The sequence below is a fragment of the Nerophis ophidion genome, linkage group LG11 (assembly GCF_033978795.1).
Source record: "Nerophis ophidion isolate RoL-2023_Sa linkage group LG11, RoL_Noph_v1.0, whole genome shotgun sequence".
NCBI lineage: Eukaryota > Metazoa > Chordata > Actinopteri > Syngnathiformes > Syngnathidae > Nerophis > Nerophis ophidion.
This window is the reverse complement of record NC_084621.1, coordinates 24518287-24541731: the sequence shown is the minus strand read 5'-3', so window position 1 is coordinate 24541731 and position 23445 is coordinate 24518287. Positions and strand designations below refer to the sequence as shown.

Here is a 23445-nt window from a genome sequence, read left to right as displayed (position 1 = left end):
ATAGTATTAATAATAACAACAACAACAATAATAACAATTATTATCAAGATTATATAATATTATAACAACATTATTATTATTATAAAATGACTTTTTTCTTTATTGTAGTAATAATAACAATAGTAATAAACATTTATGTTTCTCATGTTATGCCGTAAATGTCAACTTTTTTTCTTCATAATAGTAATAATAATAACAAGACTAATCATAATCATTATTATTAATAATAATAATTATTATTAATTATTATTATTATTATTATATGATATTGTAATAATATTATTATTATTAAATGAACTTTTTTCTTCATAATAGTAATAATAATAATTATTATTATTATTATCACAATTATTGTTATTATTATAATGTAATATCATAATCATTCAATTATTATTATAAAATGAGCAACATTTATGTTGCTCATTTTATGAAGTAGTGTCCCCAAAAATTAATAGTAATAATAATTACAATAATAATAATATATAATTATTATTATTATAAAATATCATAATAATATTATTATAAAATGAACTTTTTTCTTCATAATAGTAATAATAATAATTATTATTATTATTACTATTATTGTTATTATTATAATATAATATAATAATAATAATAATAATATTATTATTATAAAATGAGCAACATTTATGTTGCACATTTTATGAAGAAGTGTCAACTTTTTTCTTCTTCATAATAATAATAATAATAATTAAGGCTAACATTCATAATAAAAAATTGTGATTTTTTATTTATTTTATTTTTTATTTTTCTTGAGGCGGATGTTCCCGACCATCCGTGTGTCATTCTCCGGGGTGGACCAGGACTCCAAGTACATAGTCCTGATGGACATAGTCCCGGTGGACAACAAGCGCTATCGCTATGCTTATCACCGCTCATCGTGGCTGGTGGCCGGCAAGGCGGACCCCCCTCTGCCTGCCAGGTCGGTACTCATGTTGTTGTTTCCATATGCACTCTGTATTCATTATCACACACAAGTATGTATCTGCACACTTCAAAAATGCTGGGTTATTTTAAATAACCCAATAGTGGGTTATATTTTGGAGTTATTTTTCTGAAGAGCAATCCATTTTGGGGGGTTTATAAGGGAATTTTTGGGTTGTTTTTCAACGAGTAACGCATTTTTGGGCAAAAGGCTATCTTCTAAAATCTATTTAACATTATTTCCAATTACACATCTTATTTGCTGTAAAATGTATATTTTTTAACAAACTATTTTGCGCAACCCAATAGTTGGGTTTGGAATAACCAAACATTGTAGTGAGCATAACTCAGCTTTTGTGTTAAATAAATTCAACCCAATAGTTGGGTTATGAATCAACCAACATTGAGTTATCATAACTCAACTTTTGAGTTGAATAAATTGAACCCTTAAATAAATTCAACCCAATAGTTGGGTTGGGAATAACCCAATATTGTAGTGAGCATAACTCAACTTTTGTGTTAAATAAATTCAACCAAATAGTTGGGTTATAAATCAAACAACATAGAGTTAGCATAACTCAACTTTTGGGTTAAATAATTTGATGCAAAATGGAAAATAATTTAATCAAACATTTTTTTATTAAAATAACTCAAATATGGGGCTTTTGAACAAGCAGTTAGGTTCAAATTTGGTTATTTTTTAACACCACATTTTTTAGTGTGTAGTAAAAATTAAATGTATGGTAATGTTTTAAGGGAAGTTTCATTAAACGAAAGATTTGTGGAACAGTTGCTTATCCATCCATCCATTTTCCTACCGCTTGTCCCTTTTGGGGTCGCGGGGGGTGCATGTGAGGCACATGCACTAATCAATTTATTTAATCAATATATACGAATTATTATCAACTTGATAACAAATGCAAATATATTAAGCATAGACACAGTAATGATTAGTTTTAAAACAAATTGAATTACATTTAAAAAAATACCTAATTGAATTAAAAAGCTGTCAACATTGAAATTATCGGTTAGATTTTTAATAAACAAGACGTTAAAATTGTAAAAGTCTGAATTATTTTGACAGTTTTTAATGTATTTTGTGTTTTTAAAGTAGCGATGTAAGAAAACGAGAAGTTGTAACATCTGCGCGCTGATCAGTCGGGAGGCCCGTCGGCCAATCAGAGACGAGCACCTGACGCCGCGCTTTCGGGTTGTGTGTCCCTCAGTTGAAATAGGTAGTTAAATATTTTGCTTATCAATGTTATAATTAATATAAGAATTATTATGAACTTGATAACAAATAAAAATATAATACGTACATACTCAGTATACTGTAGTATGTAATAATTAGTTAAAGAAAAATACTTAATTGAAACAAAAGCTGTCAAACATTAAATTATTAGTAACATTTTTAATTAAAAAATACGTTAAAATCTTAAAAGTCTGAATTATTTGACCGTTTTAAATATATTTTGTATTCCTAAAGTAGCGAAGAAAAATAAGAAAACTAGAAGTTGTGACATCTGAGCGCTGATTGGCCACGGAGTCGGGAGGCCCGTCAGCCAATCAGAGGCGAGCACCTGGCGCCGCGCTTGAACCTGCAAGTTGTACGTTGAAAGTTTGCGAATCAATTTATACATTTAATATACGAATTATTATCAACAAATCAAAATATAATAAGTACATACAGAGTATACTGTATGATGTAATAATGAGTTAAAAAATACAAATTAAAAAAATATCTAATTTACTCAAAAGCTGACTAACGTTAAAATCGTGAATCTGAATTATTTGACCGTTTTAAATATATTTTGTATTCCTAAAGTAGCGAAGTAAGAAAACGAGACATCTGTGTGCTGATTGGCCACCGAGTCGGGAGGCCCGTAACCCAATCAGAGGCAAGCGCCTGACGCCGCGATTTCGGGTTGTGTGCACCTGCAGGTTGTACGTTCATCCGGACTCACCTTTCAGCGGAGAGCAGCTGATGAAGCAAATGGTTTCCTTCGAGAAAGTCAAGCTGACCAACAACGAACTGGACCAGCATGGTCACGTGAGTCAATGATTTTTTTTTATCGCAAAATAAAATGAATCTTATGAATCATTTGAATTAAAAGCAAAACGTTTGGATGTAAAATGGTCTGCTGTCATATGCAGAGTGGAAAAAAAGTGATTTTTTTTAGCCAAGATTCAACACCACGATCCTAAAATGTAAATATTTTTTTTCATTTATCTAAAGAGCATTAGGGGGTAAAGGCCCCAAAAGCGTAAACAATTTAAAGATGTGTTAAAATAATGAGTATCAAAATAAAATGTATAACAAATAACTGTGTTCGAAATAAGATAAATAAAATGTTCTGTTCTGGAAAATCAATATATAAATGATCCGTTCGGGAATTAAACATTTAAAATAGTGTGTTCAAAATAAAATGGATAAAATGATGCATTCAAAATACAATGTGTTTAGAAATGTGTGCAGGAATAAAACATATACTATTATGTTTTCGAAAAAGTAAAATAAACACAATTATAGTAAGTATTAATGAATAAAGTACATAAAATGTGTTTAAAAAAAATTCAGAACTAAAATAAAAAATTAATGCATTCAGAAATACAATTAAGAAAATGTGTTTAGAATAAATAAATAAATGTGTTTGCAAATAAAAGACAATTATGTGCTCAGAAATAAAAAAGTATAGAAAAACACGTTTAAAATAAAAATACATAAAATGTTGTGTGCAGGAATAAAATATATAAAAGTATGTTTTCCAAAAATCAACATAAATACAATTACTGTATGTATTAATGAATAAAGTACATAAAATGTATTTAAAAATAATAAGAAAAAAAACATTTATTCAGAACTAAAATAAAAAAATAATGCATTCAGAAAAAATGTGTTAATAATAAATAAATAAATAAAAAAATTTGAAAATAAAATACAATTATGTGTTCAAAAATAAAATGTATAGAAAAATATGTTTTAAAAAAATACATAAAATGTGTGCAGGAATAAAATATATTTTATACAATGATGTTTTTGAAAGTAAAATATATACAATTACAGTATGCATTAATGAATAAAGTGCATAAAATGTGATAAAAAAACAAACAAACATTTATTCAGAACTAAAATAAGAAATAATGCATTACGAACTAACATTAACAGAATGTGTTTAAAATAAATAAATACAGAAATAAATGTGTTTGAAAATAAAATACAATTATGTGTTTAGAAATAAAACGTATAAAAAAAATAAATTTAAAAAAATACATAAAATGTTGTGTGCAGGAATACAATAAAAAAGATTATGCTTTCAAACATGTTTTGTGTTTCAAAATAAAATAAAAGTATGTGTTCAGAAATACAATTAACAAAATGTGTTTGAAATCAATATAAAATAAAGTGTTCCAAAATCAAATGTATAGAAAAAATGTTTTTAAAAAATACATAAAATGTTGTGTGCAGGAATAATATATATAAAAGTATGTTTTCCAAAAGTAAAAAAAAATACAATTGCATTAAAGAACAAAGTACATGAAATGTGTTTAAAAATCAAAAAACATTTATTCAAAACTAATCTTAAAAAAATAATGCATTCACAAATAACAAAATGTGTTTAAAAGAATGTGTTTCAAAATAAAATAAAAGTATGCATTCAGAAATACAATTAAAATATGTTTGAAAATAAAATAAAATGAAGTTTTCAAAAATAAAATGAATAAAAAAAGGATGCTTAAGAAAATACATAAAATGTTGTGTGCAGGAATAAAATATACAAAATTATGTTTTCAACAAGTAAACCGGAGTAAAATTACAGTAAAAATTAACTAATAAAGTTAATAAAATGTGTTTAAAAATTCTAAAAAATCTATTCAAAACTAAATTAGGTATTGAGGAATAAAATGTATGAAATGATGTGTTTAATACAAAAGGATGTGTTCAGGAATAATTTAAAATGTGTTAAAAAATTAAACAATATGTTCAAAAATAAAATAAGTAAAAATGTGTTTTTTAAAATAACTAAAAAAAAAGTTTGCTTTCAAAAAATGTATTTGAAAATGAAATTAAATGTGTTCAAAGTAGCTAAAATAAAATGATGAATAAAAAAATACTTTAAATAAAATAAAAAAAGGATGTGTTCAAAATTTAATCAAATAAAATGATGTGTCCAAAAAAAGGAAATGTGTTCAAAAATAAAAATGAAAAGTGTTTAAAAATACAACCAGTAAAAGGATGTATCGCAAATAAAACTAAGAAAATATGTTCAAAAGGAGGTGTTTGAAGTCAGTGAAATAAAATGATGCGTTCAAGTGTCACTAAAAGGTTGTACTCCTGCAGATCATCCTGAACTCCATGCACAAATACCAACCTCGTGTTCACATCATCAAGAAGAAGGAGCACACGGCCTCGCTGCTCAACTTCAAGTCCGAGGAATTCCGCACCTTCGTCTTCGTGGAGACCGTCTTCACCGCCGTCACCGCCTACCAGAACCAGCTGGTGAGTCGCACACCCATCAGAATGTTACTATTAACAAGGTTATATAAGAACTCGCTACTTTTACTAGCAACGAGTCATCGAATTCATTACTTTTCTCGACATGACGATGCCGTTTCCGATATTTGTTTTACTCATGAAAGCGACGAATAAATGTGCCATCGAATAGAAGGAGGCAGCATCACACAGCAAACAACGTGTAAACACGCACTTATACACACCACATCCATGATTGCAATCCAAACAATACCCCGAGAAGATAACACAGCCATCAAAACACACTCAATCTCTTTGTTAACCGGCGCTACAAGAATCCGATAAATGGGTTCAAAGGAGCCGCTAAACTAACAAACACAGCTGAGCTCAGGCGCTCGCTGACGTCACACGTCACTTGGCAACAGGCACCGCCTTTTAAATGCCCCTCTCCACACACACTCACACCCCGCTCTCATGAAACGTCACTCAACTACACATGCCGGATATTTCAAGTTTGTTATTAAAATGACTTTACCTATTAATTAATACCATTAATTAAATATTAATTCCATTAGCAATTTAATTATATTTCTTGGTAAAGTAACGAGTAACATTTTCATATTTTATTTATTTATTTATTTTTTAAGTCATTTTCTGTACACTGTACCACCCAATCCCTAATCAACACATTGGCCTGTTAGCTCAAATGTTTCTCAACACGGAGTCTCAACTTTTTAGTCACGTGTGTCCGAAACTTGACAAACACGCACTTATACACACCACATCTATGATTGCAATCCAAACAATACTCCGAGAATATAACACAGTCCATCAAAACACATTCAATCTCTGTGTTAACTAGCGCTAAAAGAGTCAAATAAAAGGGTCACTGCCGTTGCTAAGCTAACAAACACAGCTGGCCAAACTGAAACGTCACACACACACCCCGCTTTCATGAAACGTCACTGAACTACACATGCCAGATATTTCAAGTTTGTTATTAAAGTGACACATGAATGACTTTACCTAGTAATTAATACCATTAATTAAATAGTAATTCCATTAGCAATTTAATTATATTTCGTGGTGAAGTAACGAGTAACATTTATTTTATTTTTTAAAGTCATTTACTGTACACTTTACGACCCGATCCCTAAACAACACATTGGCCTGTTAGCTCTGTATTACATACAAACGCTTCTCAATGCGGAGTTTCGACTTTTTAGTCACGTGTGTCCGAAAATTGACAAAAAAATTATTTTTTTGTGTTTCAAAACACACAAACATCAGCACAATAAGCACAACAAAACAAGTTAAAGTACCATGAATTGATTAACGTGGACCCCGACTTAAACAAGTTGAAAAACTTATTCGGGTGTTACCATTTAGTGGTCAATTGTATGGAATATGTACTGTACTGTGCAATCTACTAATAAAAGTATCAATCAATCAATCAATCAATCAATCAATGATTGTCTCACACACACACACACACACACACACACACACACACACACACACACACGAGGTGTGGTGAAATGTGTCCACTGCATTTGACCCATCCCCTTGATCATCCCCTGGGAGGTGAGGGGAGCAGTGAGCAGCAGTGGTGGCCACGCCCGGGAATTATTTTTGGTGATTTAACCCCCAATTCCAACCTTTGATGCTGAGTGCCAAGCAGGGAGGTAACGGGTCCCGTTTTTTTAGTCTTTGGTACGACTCGGTCCGGGGTTTGAACTCACGACCTACCGATCTCAGGGCGGACACTCTAAATTTTGACACTTTGGAACTGCTTCTTGCATTTTCCGTTGTGTTCATTTGTGTGTTTGTATGCATTTGTGTTAGATCACCAAGCTGAAGATTGACAGCAATCCTTTCGCCAAAGGGTTCCGGGATTCGTCGCGGCTGACCGACATGGAGAGGTACAAAGAATTCTGGGACCTGCAGTGTGTGTGTTTGCTTTTTGAATGTGTGTGTTTGTGTGCTTTTAACAGATTTGGTGTTTACTCTTTTCTTTCCACGCCTTGTTTTCCTGCCCGGCGGATAACGAAATAGTGTGTTGGGATATAGCTTGTGTGTGTGTTCTTGTATTTCTACCCTTCTTGAGACACCCACAAGGAAAAGTAGGTTCCATATGAGGAGGTGTGAACAAGTTAGGACGTAAATCATGTTCCCAATACGGAAAAGCATTGCATCTAATAGAGAGCCAAATACTAGAGTCCGTGAACATTGCTCCAAAGTCAGGATTTTTTTGTTGATTTAATGTGCATATAAGAATAAACATTGACAGGTGCAAAGGCAGCCAAATATGATAAAACAAGACGGCAGCTAAAGAAGGACTTCCCTATTCATCCCCGAAAAAAATGGCCGGTTGAACAGCTGATTTTACGACTTCCGGTGCTGACGTAAGACAACCTGCGTTAGACCATAGGATGAACAAAAAAACTATGGTACTAAGACTATAGTGAACATTTAACAGTCAGCTTCTACAGCTGGGTGGCCCCAAGTGCGGCACAGGGGCCATTTGTGGTCCGTGACTCTTTTGTCATCGGACTTAAGCATTTTACCAAAAAAATACAAATAAAGATCTCATTTGCACCCCTGGTGGTGAAATCTATCAAAACGAGGGTGGTCCCAAAAAGGAGGGATGTTTCAAATGGACTGTGTGTCGGTTTTAAAAGTGCTCCCCCTCTGGTCAACATATGAAATAACAAGTGTGTGTAAAAATTTGAAGTGCTCCCCCTCTGGTCAACATATGAAAAAACATGTGTAAGAAATTTAATTGCGGCCCCTTTGGCCAAAATTAACTAAAAAAAAAAAAATAAATATGTATATAGAGATATACTGTAATAACTTGAAGTAAATAAAGAAATAAATTAAAAAAATTAACTAAAAATCCTTTTCTCACAATGTGTCAACTTTTTTAAAAATAAAATTGGGAACAATTTCTCATATTCTGTTTCTGTACTATTACAAAATTTTTTCGTAAATGTATTACTTTTTAATGTAAAATTATGAATTTTTAATGCAAAATGGTGACATTTGTCATATAAAATGCAGATTTGTATCACAATATTGCCAATTTTTTGTTGTTCTTGTAAAATAGTGACAATTAAAATTCAGATTAGTATCATACGATTTTACAGTTTTCTTATGAAATTGTGACTTTTGTTGAGTAAAGTTCCAACTTTTATCTTAATATTGGGACGGCGTGGCGTAGTGGTAAAGTGGCCGTGCGTAACCCGAGGGTCCCTGATTCAATTCCCACCTAGTACCAACCTCGTCACGTCCGTTGTGTCCTGAGCAAGACACTTCACCCTTGCTCCTGATGTGTCCTGGTTAGCGCCTTGCATGGCAGCTCCCTCCATCAGTGTGTGAATGTGTGTGTGAATGGGTAAATGTGGAAGTAGTGTCAAAGCGCTTTGAGTACTTTGAAGGTAGAAAAGCGCTATACAAGTACAACCCATTTATTTATTTATAATATTGCAAAAATGTTCAGTTTTTCTTGAAACATTTTGACTTGCGCTGAGTAAAATGACGACTTTTATTATAATTCGGCCAAAATGTTAAAATCTATCAAAATGAGGGTGGTCCCATAAAGGAGGGATTTTTCAAATGGACTGTGTGTCGGTTTTAAAAGTGCTCCATCTCTGGACAACATATGAAATAACAAGTGTGTGCAAGAAAATGAAATGCGCCAAAATGAATTACAATTTTTTTCTAAATATATATATATAGAGAGAGAGACATACTGTAATAACTTGAATTCAAATTCCAATTATTATTATAATATTGCCAAAATGTTAGTTTTCTTATAAAATTGTGACTTATGTCCAGTAAAATTATGACTCTTTTCATAATATTGCCCAAATTTTAAGCTTTTCTTGTGTCAAATGCAGAGAATAATTTCGCCATATCTAGTATGTGTGTGACAATCATTGGTACTTAATTTAAAATTGTGACTGTTATTGAGTAAAATTCCAACTTTTATGATACTATTGCACAAATGTTCAGTTTTTATTGAAACATTTTGACTTGCGCTGAGTAAAATGACGACTTTTATTATAATACTGCCAAAATGGTAAAATCTATCAAAATGAGGGTGGTCCCAAAAAGGAGGGATTTTTCAAATGGACTAATGTGTCGGTTTTAAAAATGCTCCCCCTCTGGTCAACATATGAAATAACAAGTGTGTGTAAAATTTAAAGTACTCCCCCTCTGGTCAACATATGAAATAACAAGTGTGTGTAAGAAATTAAAATGTGCCCCCTTTGGCCAAAATTAATTACCAAAAAACTAAACACACATATCCATCCATCCATTTTCTACCGCTTAATCCCTTTTTGAGGTCGCGGGGGGCGCTGGCGCCTATCTCAGCTACAATCGGGCGGAAGGCGGGGTACATATATGTATATATATGTGTACCCCGCATGTGTGTCGGTTTTAAAAGTGCTCCCCCTCTGGCCAACATATGAAATAACAAGTGTGTGCAAGAAAATGAAATGCGCCCCGTTTGGTCAAAATTAATTACAATGTTGTTGTTTTTTAATATATATAGAAACATACTTTAATAACTTTAAGTAAAATTCCAATTATTATTATAATATTGCCAAAATGTTACAGTTTTCTTATAAAATTGTGGCTTTTGTCCAGTAAAATTATGACTCTTTTCATAAAATTGCCCAAATTTTAAGCTTTTCTTGTAAAATTGCGACTGTTATTGAGTAAAAGTCCAACTTTTATCATAATATTGCACAAATGTTAAGTTTTTCTTGTAACATTTTGACTTGCGTTGAGTAAAATGACGACTTTATTATAATACTGCCAAAATTCTAAGTTTTTCTTGCAAAATTGTGGCTTGCATCATATGTATATATTATTAATGTTCTAAACACACATCTATACAATATCCTACCCTAATACCCTAATGTGCAATATTACCCCTCGAGTGCAATACATCCGACACTGATTGTTATCACTTTTGTGCTGTTCTGTATATTGTACAGTATTTTGTATATTGTACAGGATTGTTTATTGGATATTTGACTATTTATTTAAATTCTTAGTTTTATCTTTATTATTGCTTGGGTAATTTATTTTTATCCCATATTTGTTCTCACTACCACACCTTAAGTTGGAGTCCTTAATGTCGTTATATGCAAATATAATGACAATCAAGTCCAATCTATTCTACTATTCTGTATATATCTAGCAAGGCTGGTCCTTAAGAGGTAGGCTTTTTTCTCAGGTCTCAAGAAGGTAAAGCACTCAGCCCCAAGGGTTGGAACTGGGGGTTAAATCACCAAAAATGATTCCCGGGCGCAGGCACCGTTGCTGCTCACTGCTCCCCTCACCACCCAAGGGGATGGGTCAAATGCAGAGGACAAATTTCACCACACCTAGTGTGTGTGTGTGTGTGTTTGACTATCATTGGTACTTTAACTTAACAAATACAAGGGGCTGTACACACACACACACACACTCATCATTCCTGATTACCGCACTAAAGCCGACATCAAACCAACTGCTCGTATCCTTCAATCCTGCATCGTGAAGTGTACACACACACACCCACACACACACATACACACACACACACACACACACACACACACACACACACACACACACACACACACACACACACACACACACACAGACAGATTCTCATCATTCCTGATTACCGCACTAAAGCCGAAATCAAACCAACTGCTCGTATCCTTCAATCCTGCATCGTGAAGTGTACACACACACACACACACACACACACACACACACACACACACACACACACACTTTTTGAGGGCTGTGAATTAGACCCGCTCAATCGATCTTTGGGGAGCAGCACAAATCGCATTAGTCTGGAGTCGCCTGCTGCACTCAAACACACTTTAATCCAATTGGCTGCACTGAGTGATTGAAGCCAACAGGCTCCGCCCACCCGCTCCCACGCCTGCAGTGCATTGTGGGACTTAGTGTACCAAAGGGGTGGGACAGTGACACACACACACACATTTGGTCTGCTGACAGATATTGCACTTTCCTAACCTGATTGGGGGGCTAATGTGGACCAGGGCTGTCATGATGCTGAACAAACACACACACACACACACACACACACACACGCTCACACAGACATACTGGTTATTGTACGGAATGGGGACAACGTTTTCACGACTTGTGGGGACCACCCTTTCTACAGGTTGTGGAGGCATAAAAAAATGAGGTAAAAATGACCACTGCCCAGTTAGCTCATACACGTCTTTAAATCTCTGGATTGATGAAGTAATGTGCTGATCATTCTTACTGGGGACCCTGGGGAAAAACAGTTAATATGGTTCTTGGGGACCAGATTTAAATCATTTTGCATAGTTCACACACATTTGTACGTGACTACTGAGGACCATTTAAAAAAAAAAAAAAAAGCTCAAATTAGATGTTAAACATGTCTACTTTTCAGTAAACATGTTTTATGAGCCTAAGCGTAAAACTGACTTAGGCATCTTCAGAATGGATCTGGCTATCATTTAAAAATGTTTCCCTTTAAGGGTCCCCATACCGTCAGAAGTCCCCTAAAGGTGACTGTGTAAACAGAGCGATGTCCCCATTAAGTCAGCATTGCCAAAACACACACACACACACACACACACACACACACACACACACACTCACACACACACACACACACACACACACACACGATTTGTGTCACTGTGTTATGACAAGACACCCGATTCAAACTGTTCCAACTTCCAACTGTTCAGCCTATTCGGGTATCGCAGGCTTTCCCTTGACAAATTCTGAAGATTTCCAGGTTTTCCGGGACATTTTTCCCATTCAAAATAAGTTGTCCATTTTTCAAACTTCCCCCGTTTCCAGATTTTTCAACCCATTCCACTTTCAACTCATCCTGGACATTTAAACAAGTTAAAAAAAATTCCAGAAATTCCCGTTTTTTAAAACCCTTTTTTTGGGCGACGACTCCTTCTACATTCTTCAACCCACTTCAACCATTCCACTGTCAAAACATTCCTCTCAATCAGGACCAAAAAAAAAGTTGTTTTTTCGAACTGTAAAAATTCCAGATTTTCCTGAAATTTCAGGAATTCCTTAATACGTAATCCTTAATAATTAAAAATGTTACCACTTCAACATTTATCGACAGATTTGAAAATTCCAACACCAACCATTTCAACTCATTCAGACCATTCAAGTTTTTTTTCACCTTACATCCATCCAACCATTTATTACCACTTGTCCCTTAAAAAAAAATAAAAATAAAAAAATCCCACTTTTCCTGAAATTCCCAAATTTGGGGAAATTCCCATTGAAATCAATGGGACATTCTTCAAAGTTCCACAACTCCCACATTTTTCAACTGATTCAAACCGTTACAACTTCAAACTGTTCAGCCTGTTTGGGAATCGCAGGTTTTCCCTTGAAAAATTCAAAACATAACCAGATTTCCCAGAATTCCAGTTTTTTTCCCCATTCAAAATGAATTGGCCATTTTTCAAACTTTTCACCATTTCAACATTTTTAACCCATTCCACCTTCAGCATATTCCACTCATCTCAGACATAAATTTTTAAAAGTTAAAAAAAATTCCAGGAATTCCCGTTTTTTCAACCCCTTTTATCTGGCAACTACTTCGTCCAAATTTTCAACCCATTTCAATCGTTTCACCGTCAAAATATTCTTCTTAATCAGGACAAATGACAAAGTGGTTTTTTGAACTGCAAAAAAATCCCGGTTTTCCCGAATGTCCAGGAATTCCCTAATACCATTTTTCAATTAAACATGTTACTACGTCAACATTTCTCGGTCGATTTGAGAAATTCCAACACCAACCATTTCAATTCATTCAGACCATTCAATTTTTTCCCCCTTCCATCCATCCTTCAATTTTCTACCGCTTGTCCCATTAAAAAAAATAAAAAAATAAATCGTACTTTTCCTGAAATTCACAAATTTTGGGAAATTCCCATTGAAATAAATGAGACATTCTTCAAAGTTCCGTAACTCCCACATTTTTAACTTGATTCAAACCGTTCCGGTTTCAAACTGTTCAGCCTATTCGGGAATCACAGGCTTTCCCTTGAAAAATTAAAAAAAAATCCCGGATTTCCCAGAATTTCAGGTTTTTGTCATTCAAAATGAATTGGCCATTTTTCAAACTTTTCACCATTTCCACATTTTTCAACCCATTCAAACCATTACACCTTCAACATATTCCACTCATCTTGGACATTCAATTTTCTAAGTTCCCAAAAATTCCAGGAATTCCCAGAATTCCTGTTTGTTTTCAAACCATTTTTACTGGCGACTACTCCTGCCACATTTATCAACCCACTTTAACCGTTCCACTGTCCAAACATTCCTCTTAATCAGGACAAACGACAAAGTTGTTTTTCGAACTGTAAAAAAATCCCGGTTTTCCCGAATGTACAGGAATTCCCTTATACCATTTCTCAATTCAACATGTTAGTACGTCAACATTTCTCGGTCGATTTAAGAAATTACAACCCCAACCATTTCAACTCATTCAGACCATCCAAGTTTGTTTTTTTCACCTTACAACCATCCAACCATTTAATATCCTCTAAGCCCTTAAAGAAAAACAAAAAACATCCCACTTTTCCCGAAATTCCCAAATTTTGGACATTCAAAGTTCCACAACTCTCAAATTTTTTACCTGATTAAAACCGTTCCAACTTCAAACTGTTCAGCCTGTTTGGGATTCGCAGGCTTTCCTTTGAAAAATTCAAAACATAACCAGATTTCCCAGAATTCCATTTTTTTTCCCATTCAAAATGAATTGGCCACTTTTCTAACTTTTTACCATTGCCATTTTTCCAACCCATTCAAACCATTCCACCTACAACATATTCCACACATCTTGGAAATTCATTTTTCTAAGTTCCAAAAAATTCCAGGAATTCCTAGAATTCCCTTTTTTTTCAAACCCTTTTTCTGGCGACTACTCCTTCCACATTTTTCAAACATTCCTCTTAATCAGGACAGACAAAAATGTTGTTTGTCGAACTGTAAAAAAATAACAATTTTTCCGAAATTCCAGGATTTCCCTAACACCATTACGTATTTAAAAATTTTACTACTTCATCATTTCTCAGCTGATTTGAAAAATTCCAACACCAATCATTTCAACTCATTAAATTAGTTTTTTTCTTTTTACTATTTTCAAAGAAATTTTCCGCTTTTCCCGAATCTCCCAAATTTTGGGGAAATTCCCATTAAAATCAATGGGACATTCTTCAAAGTTCCACAACTCCCACATTTTTCATAGGATTCAAACCATTTCAACTTCAAAATATTCAGCCTGTTTGGGAATTGTGTGCTGTACTTCAACAATTCTTAAAAAAAAAAAAAAAATCAGTTCAACTTCAGCATTGGAGCATTCACACGCAATTCCTTCAGGATTTGCCTCATCTAGTTATAATTTACTACACCGAATAATCGTCACCCTTCGTACAAATGTCATCATATTTTACTGCTTAAGCTGCAATTATAGCAGTAAACATCAAAATACATTGTCATGTTATTTCACCAAAGAAACAAATTTAAAAATTTAGGTGCCGACATATTCAATGTGGCCAAAATGTTCTGCTCATTTAGGTTGGTAGGTAGAAATGACCTTTTAGTCCTTTGAAACTATAAATATGTTCACATTTTCTTCAGGAATAGAAGTCTTTTTAAAAAAGCGAAAAAAACAATCGAAGTTGTCAATATTTATTGTAATTAATTAAAAAATGTTTGCACGTTAATGCATCATTTGCAACTAAAAGATTGAAAGAAAACTTTCAACCAATAAAATTAATCAAGAACAGGGGTCACCAACCTTTTTGAAACCAAGAGCTACTTCTTGGGTACTGATTAATGCGAAGGGCTACCAGTTTGATACACACTTAAATAAATTGCCAGAAATAGCCAATTTGCTCAATTTACCTTTAATAAATAAATCTAAATATATATAAAAAATGGGTATTTCTTTCTGTCATTCCGTCTTTCATTTTTTTTCCTTTTATGGAAGGTTTTTTTAGAGAATAAATTATGAAAAAAACACTTAATTGAATGGTTTAAAAGACAAGAAAACACGAAAAAAATGAAAATAAAATTTTGAAACATAGTTTATCTTTAATTTTGACTCTTTAAAATTCAAAATTCAACCGAAAAAAATGAAAAGAAAAACCAGCTAATTCGAATCTTTTTGAAAAAATTCAAAAAAGAATTTATGGAACATCATTAGTATTTTTTCCTGATTAAGATTAATTTTAGAATTTTGATGACATGTTTTAAATAGGTTAAAATCCACTTTGAAATAAGATTTAAATTTGATTCTGCAGATTTTCTAGATTTGCCAGAATATTTTTTGGGAATTTTAATCATAATTAGTATGAAGAAATATTTCACAAATATTTTTCGTTGAAAAAACAGAAGCTAAAATGAAGAATTAAATTAAAATGTATTTATAATTTTTTTACAATTAAAAAAAATACTTGAACATTGATTTAAATTGTCAAGAAAGAAGAGGAAGGAATTTAAAAGATAAAAATGTATATGTGTTTAAAAATCCTAAAATCATTTTTAAGGTTGTATTTTTTCTCTAAAATTGTCTTTCTGAAAGTTATAAGAAGCAAAGTAAAAAAATAAATGAGTTTATTTAAAAAAGTGAAGACCAAATCTTTAGAATATTTTCTTGGATTTTCAAATTCTATTTAAGTTTTGTCTCTCTTAGAATTAAAAACGTCGAGTAAAGCGAGACCAGCTTGCTAGTAAATAAATACAATGAAAAAAATAGAGGCAGCTCACTGGTAAGTGCTGCTATTTGAGCTATTTTTAGAACAGGCCAGCGGGCGACTCATCTGGTCCTTACGGGCTACCTGGTGCCCGTGGGCACCGCGTTGGTGACCCCTGAAGAAGATGAATAACTACTCAAAATTACACTTTGGGATCATTGACACTCCCTGGTGGACGTATGGAGCAATTACACCTCAGCTGTCACAAACTAATAAGTTTTTTGATAATTACAGTCGAAAATGGGGTAAAGTGCTTTATATGCAGGTGTGCTAGTACAACTATCAACATAATAATATTAAGAGAATATAACGATTAACGTGTTGGGGGAAAAACAAAACAAGGAGATTTATTTCCGGGTGTTTCTCTTGGACTCGTGCTGCAGGGAAAGTGTTGAGAATCTCATCCACAAGCACTCGTACGCCCGCTCGCCCATCAGGACCTACGCCGGCGAGGACGACGGCCTGGGAGACGACGGTCACACGCCTCATGGCAGAGGTGAGCCTTCGGTGTGGGAGGATGATGATGGTGACGTAGGGATGAAGATGGTGATGTGAGGATGGGGAGGATGATGATGATGGTGATATTGAAGATGGTGAGGATGATGATGGTGGCGTAAGGATGAGGATGAAGATAGTAATGTGATGTTTGTGAAGACGATGATAGTGATGATGAGGATGAAGAGGTCAAGGAGGGTGAGGATGAAGATGGTGAGAATAATGAAGGTGAAGCTAGGGATGTGAGGTTGATGATGATGATGAAGAGGATGAGGATGGTGATCTGAGGTTGATGTGAGGAGAATGAAGATGAAGGCGAGGATGAGTATAACGACGATCTTGTGATGAAGATGATGGTAGTGGTAGTGAGGAGGTGACGATGGTGATGATGAAGATGATAATGAAGAAAAAAATGTTTAAGATGATGAAGATGCCAATGATGAAGATGAATATGTTTAGGATGATGATGACAATGATGAAGATTAATATGTTTAGGATGATGATGATGATAATGATGAAGATGAATATGTTTAGGATGATGATGACAATGATGAAGATTAATATGTTTAGGATGATGATGATGACAATGATGAAGATGAATATGTTTGAAGATGATGATGAAGATGACAATGATGAAGATGAATATGTTTAGGATGATGATGATAATGATGAAGATGAATATGTTTAGGATGATGATGATGATAATGATGAAGATGAATATGTTTAGATGATGATTAAGATGACAATGATGACGCCGAAGATGACAATGATGAAGATGAATATGTTTAGGATGATGATGATGATGAATATATTTAGGATGATGATAAAGATGACAATGATGAAGATGAATATGTTTAGGATGATGATGATAATGAATATGTTTAGGATGATGATGAAGATGACAATGATGCAGTTGAATATGTTTAGGATCATGATGAAGATGACAATGATGAAGATGAATATGTTTAGGATAATGATGATGATAATAATGATGAAGATGAATGTTTAGGATGAAGATGATAATGACAATGATGAAGACGAATATGTTTAGGATGATGATGACAATGATGAAGATGAATATGTTTAGGTTGATGATAATGATGATAATGAATATGTTTAGGATGATGATGAAGATGACAATGATGCAGTTGAATATGTTTAGGATGATGAAGAAGATGACAATGATGAAGATGAATATGTTTAGGATGATGATAATGATGAAGATGAATATGTTTAGGATGGTGATGAAAATGATGAAGATGAATATGTTTAGGATGATGATGACAATGATGAAGATGAATATGTTTAGTATGATGAAGAAGATGATGTGAATGATGAAGATTATGTTTAGGATGGTGATGAAGAAGATGATTATGTTTAGGATGATGACAATGATGAAGATGAATATGTTTAGGATGATGATGACAATGATGAAGATGAATATGTTTAGTATGATGATGAAGATGATGTGAATGATGATTATGTTTAGGATGATGAAGAAGATGATTATGTTTAGGATGATGACAATGATGAAGATGAATATGTTTAGGATGATGATGATGAATATTACAATGATGAAGATGAATATGTTTAGGATGATGATGATGAATATTACAATGATGAAGATGAATATGTTTAGGATGATGATGATGAATATTACAATGATGAAGATGAATATGTTTAGGATGATGATGATGACAATGATGAAAATGAATATGTTTAGGATGATGATGATGTGAATGATGATTATGTTTAGGATGATGATGAAGATGATGACAATGATGAAAATGAATATGTTTAGGATGATGATGATGTGAATGATGATTATGTGTAGGATGATGATGATGATGACAATGATGAGGATGAAGATGTTTAGGATGATGACAATGATGAGGATTAAGATGTTAAGAATGATGATGTGAATGATGAAGATTATGTTTAGGATGATGAAGATGATGACAATGATGAAGATGAATATGTTTAGGATGATGATGATGAATATTACAATGATGAAGATGAATATGTTTAGGATGATGATGATGAATATTACAATGATGAAGAGGAATATGTTTAGGATGATGATGATGAATATTACAATGATGAAGATGAATATGTTTAGGATGATGATGATGACAATGATGAAGATTATGTTTAGGATGATGATGAAGATGATGACAATGATGAGGATGAAGATGTTCAGGATGATGGTGATGATTATGTTTAGTATGATGATGATGATGTGAATGATGAAGATTATGTTTAGGATTATGTTGATGATGATGATGATGATGATGATGATGACATGCTTGATGTGCCGACAGGTTCTGCCTTCAGCGCGTCAGACAACCTGTCTCTGAGTTCCTGGGTGGCCGGCACCACTTCGGGCTTCTCTGGCTTCCAGGCGGGCCCGCAGTCTTTGTCCGCCTCGCTGCCACACCCCATCCAGGGCTCCCTGCCCCCCTACGGCCGGCTGGGCCTGCCCCTGACCCCCATGCAGGGCAGCGGGCCGTCCTTCCCCTCCTTCCACATGCCTCGCTACCACCACTACTTCCAGCAGGGACCCTACGCCGCCATCCAGGGCCTGCGCCACTCCTCCACCGTCATGACGCCCTTCGTATGACTCCGCCCCCTCACGCCCTCCCTGTGTAAATAGTCCCACAAAAAACACTTCAAGCAACGTCCTGACACAACATCGGCGAGGTCGTTGTCCTTCCTGAGGCTGACCAGATGGCCGACTGGACCTTGAACCTCAAACGCATCGCACGATGTCAACACTTTGCCAAAAGCGAGGAGACGACGCTTACCGCCTTTTGGACAAATTCTTCAACGAAACAGGAAGTGAAGGCGTACAAAGATGGCGGCGCGGCGTTCGCTCGCTATAAAGAGCTACACAAACATTAGCATGCATGCTAACTGAAGTAGAAAAGCTCAAAATCCATCCATCCATCTTCTTCCAATTATCCAAAGTCAGGTCGCGGGGGCAGCAGCCTAAGCAGGGAAGCCCAGACTTCCCTCTCCCCAGCCACTTCGTCCAGCTCTTCCCGGGGGATCCCGAGGCGTCCCCAGGCCAGCCGGGAGACATAGTCTACCCAACGTGTCCTGGGTCTTCCCCGTGACCTCCTACCAGTCAGACATGCCCTAAACACCTCCCTAGGGAGGTCTTCGGGTGGCATCCAGACCAGATGACCGAACCACCTCATCTGGATCCTCTCGATGCGGAGGAGCAGTGACTTTACTTTGAGTTCCTCCCGGATGACAGAGCTTCTCACCCTATCTCTAGGAAACTCCTTTCGGCTGCTTGTACCCGTGATCTTGTCCTTTCGGTCATAACCCAAAGCTCATGACCATAGGTGAGAATGGGAACGTAGATCGACCGGTAAATTGAGAGCTTTGCCTTCCGGCTCAGCTCCTTCAAATCGATACAGCGTCCGCATTACTGAAGACGCCGCACCTGTCGATCTCCTGATCCACTCTTCCCTCACTCGTGAACAAGACTCCCAGGTACTTGAACTCCTCAAAAAACATTTTTGTTTGTTTACGCTGATGCTTCAAAATAACAAACTTAGCTTCCTGCGGTCGCTCAAGCTAACAGGCCAAACTCTTCATTGTTTACAATGAACTGGTTTAGCTAGCTCGTTCTAACATTGAAAAACAAGGACGCCGTGGAGCAAGTTGGAGAATTAGCTCACAATGAAGAACTTTCCGGTCATTTGTCCGTTAAGAGTTTGAAAAAAAGATGCTAGCTCTCAAACGGTGAGCTACCAACCGCCGCCGACATTTGGCAAGGTCTCTAATGTTCATTCCTAAAGCGTCTTTTGACACTTTTTTACCATGTTCTTTAGGCTCAAGTGTTTAAAAACCAAAGTTCCTTCCGAGAAACGTCCCCGTTTCCAATACTTGCCAACCCTCCTGATTCTCCCGATTTCCACCCGGACCACAATATTGGGGGCATGACTTAAAGGAACTGCCTTTAGCGTCCTCTACAACCTGTCATCACGTCCGCTTTCCCTTAATACAAACAGTGTGCCGGCCCAGTCCCATAATATATGAGACACACACAAGTGAATGAAAGGCATACTTGGTCAACAGCCATACACGTCACACTGAGGGTGGCCGTATAAACAACTTTAAAGGCCTACTGAAATGAGATTTTCTTATTCAAACGGGGATAGCAGGTCCATTCTGTGTCATACTTGATCATTTCGCGATATTGCCATATTTTCATTAGTAAAGATCATCCACGATAAAGATCGCAACTTTTGGTCGCTGATAAAAAACCCTTGCCTGTACCGGAAGTAGCAGACGATGTGCGCGTGACGTCACCGGTGTGAAGGCTCCTCACATCCTCACATTGTTTATAATCATAGCCACCAGCAGCGTGAGCGATTCCGACCAAGAAAGCGACGATTTCCCCATTAATTTGAGCGAGGATGAAAGATTTGTCGATGAGGAAAGTTAGAGTGAAGCACTAAATAAAAAAAATAAAAAAATAAAAGGTGACGGCTCCAGGCGGCGGCAGTGGGAGTGATTCTGATGTTATTAGACACATTAGGGCTATATAAGTAAACATTGATTGATTGATTGATTGATTGATTTACTAGGATAATTCTGCAAAATCCCTTATCTGCTTATTGTGTTAATAGTGTTTTAGTGAGATTATAAAGTCATACCAGTGTCTCTAAAAGAAGCCATTGGAGGAGCCAAGATCACAGCTGCCTTTTTGACAGCTGCAGGAGGAGGTCGCATAATCCGCTGAAGTCTCCTGTAAGAGCCGACTTAATATCACAATTGGTTGACATGTGATAGAGAAACATGTTCGCTTGACCGCTTTGAGTTAAAGCTTCACAACAAACAAAGAAACACAGGCTGTGTTTCGGTTGCTAAAGGCAGCTGCAACCCACCGCTTTCCACCAACAGCATTGTACTTTATAGACTCCATTATTAATTGAACAAATTGCAAAATATTCAGCAACACAGAATGTCCAAAATACTGTGTAATTATGCGATGAAAAGAGACTACTTTTAGCCGTGTGTGGTGCTGGGCTAATATGTCCTCTCCAACCCGAGACGTCACAAACACGCGTCATCATAAGCGTCATCATTCCGCGACGTTTTCAACAGGATACCTCGCGGGAAATTTAAAATCGCAATTTAGTAAACTAAACCGGCCGCATTGGGATGTGTTGCAATGTTAAGATTTCATCATTGATATATAAACTATCTGTAGTAGTGGGTTTCAGTAGGCCTTTAAGACTGTTACAAATGTGCGCAACACTGTGAACCCACACCAAACAAGAATGAAAAAACACATTTCAGGAGAACATCCGCACCGTAACACAACACAACAAATACCTAGAACCCCTTGCAGCACTAACTCTCCCGCCCCCCCTATTTCCCGAATTCAGAGGTCTCAAGGTTGGCAAGTATGTTATTCTTTTATGTCTGGGTTTCTGTCAAAGAGAAAGGTTGACTTCCCTTGGAAACATTCAAAAGGTAGTCATTGAACCTCCATTGTCTTTGTCTCTCTCGTCCATATGGAGCCTTCAAACTTCAAACAAGGACTCATCACACGCAGACAGTATTTGGACGCGAAACTCCCTCATTTTGTATCCCACCAACGCACGTTTACGTTAAGAAAGTTTCCGTCCTTGTCGCTCTAGCCCTGCTAAAAGTGTTACAACGTGTACATAAAGACACTTCAGGAAGTCAAACTGAATATTTATTGTTTCCATGAATGTAAAATGTACAAAATGACGCCGCTTCATTGAAAGGTTTTGTTTTTGTTTTTTACCTTGTAATCTGAGCACCAAACAGGGCTGTGTTGTTGAGTTTATTTTATTTAAGTGCAATATATTTATTATGTTCTCTGAAAATAATGCAACACGTGACTTGTCAAAGTAGAGAAATATACTGTATATCACCACCCAAACACTGACCTCTTTTCTTATTTATTCATGTTTTTGTCCATGATGAGTCACAGAAGAATGAACCAAGACTTCTTATTTACGTATACTTATTGAACTAGAACAAATATTTATTTTCACTGGTTTGGAAACCTGCGAAACAGGCTTGTAGGGATGAAATAGCCTCTGTGTTTTTTTATACATACATACATACATGTATTATATATATATATATATATATATATATATATACATATACATACATACATACATATATATACAGTGGGGCAAAAAAGTATTTAGTCAGCCACCGATTGTGCAAGTTCTCCCACTTAAAATGATGACAGAGGTCTGTAATTTTCATCACAGGTACACTTCAACTGTGAGAGACCGAATGTGAAAATAAAATCTAGGAATTCACATTGTAGGAATTTTAAAGAATTTATTTGTAAAAATTATGGTGGAAATTAAGTATTTGGTCAACCATTCAAAGCTCTCACTGGTGGAAGGAGGTTTTGGCTCACGATACATGGCCCCATTCATTCCTTCCTTAACACGGATCAATTGTTCTGTCCCCTTAGCAGAAAAACAGCCCAAAAGCATGATGTTTCCACCCCCATGCTTCACAGTAGGTTTGGTGTTCTTGGGATCCAACTCTGTATTCTTTTTCCTCCAAACACGACGAATTGAGTTTATACCAAAAAGTTCTATTTTGGTTTCATCTGACCACATGACATTCTCCCAATCCCCTGCTGTATCAGGGAAAGAAGAAGACTACTAAATTTCATCCCAAGAACACATGGGGGTGGAAACA

At 35.3% G+C, this 23445-nt stretch overlaps 1 protein-coding gene across 1 annotated transcript in view; it reads left to right on the top strand.

The window, feature by feature from the left end:
* Positions 1–22648, top strand: part of tbx20 (T-box transcription factor 20) — a 28371-nt gene extending 5723 nt beyond the window's left edge. Inside the window, exons 3-8 of the mRNA XM_061915454.1 lie at positions 779–943; positions 2887–2995; positions 5285–5443; positions 7262–7338; positions 16617–16729; positions 19050–22648. Coding sequence (XP_061771438.1) covers positions 779–943; positions 2887–2995; positions 5285–5443; positions 7262–7338; positions 16617–16729; positions 19050–19348 — 922 coding nt within the window. The 3' untranslated portion in view covers positions 19349–22648. The remainder of the gene's footprint in view (positions 1–778; positions 944–2886; positions 2996–5284; positions 5444–7261; positions 7339–16616; positions 16730–19049) is intronic.
* Positions 22649–23445: the final 797 nt, after the last annotated feature.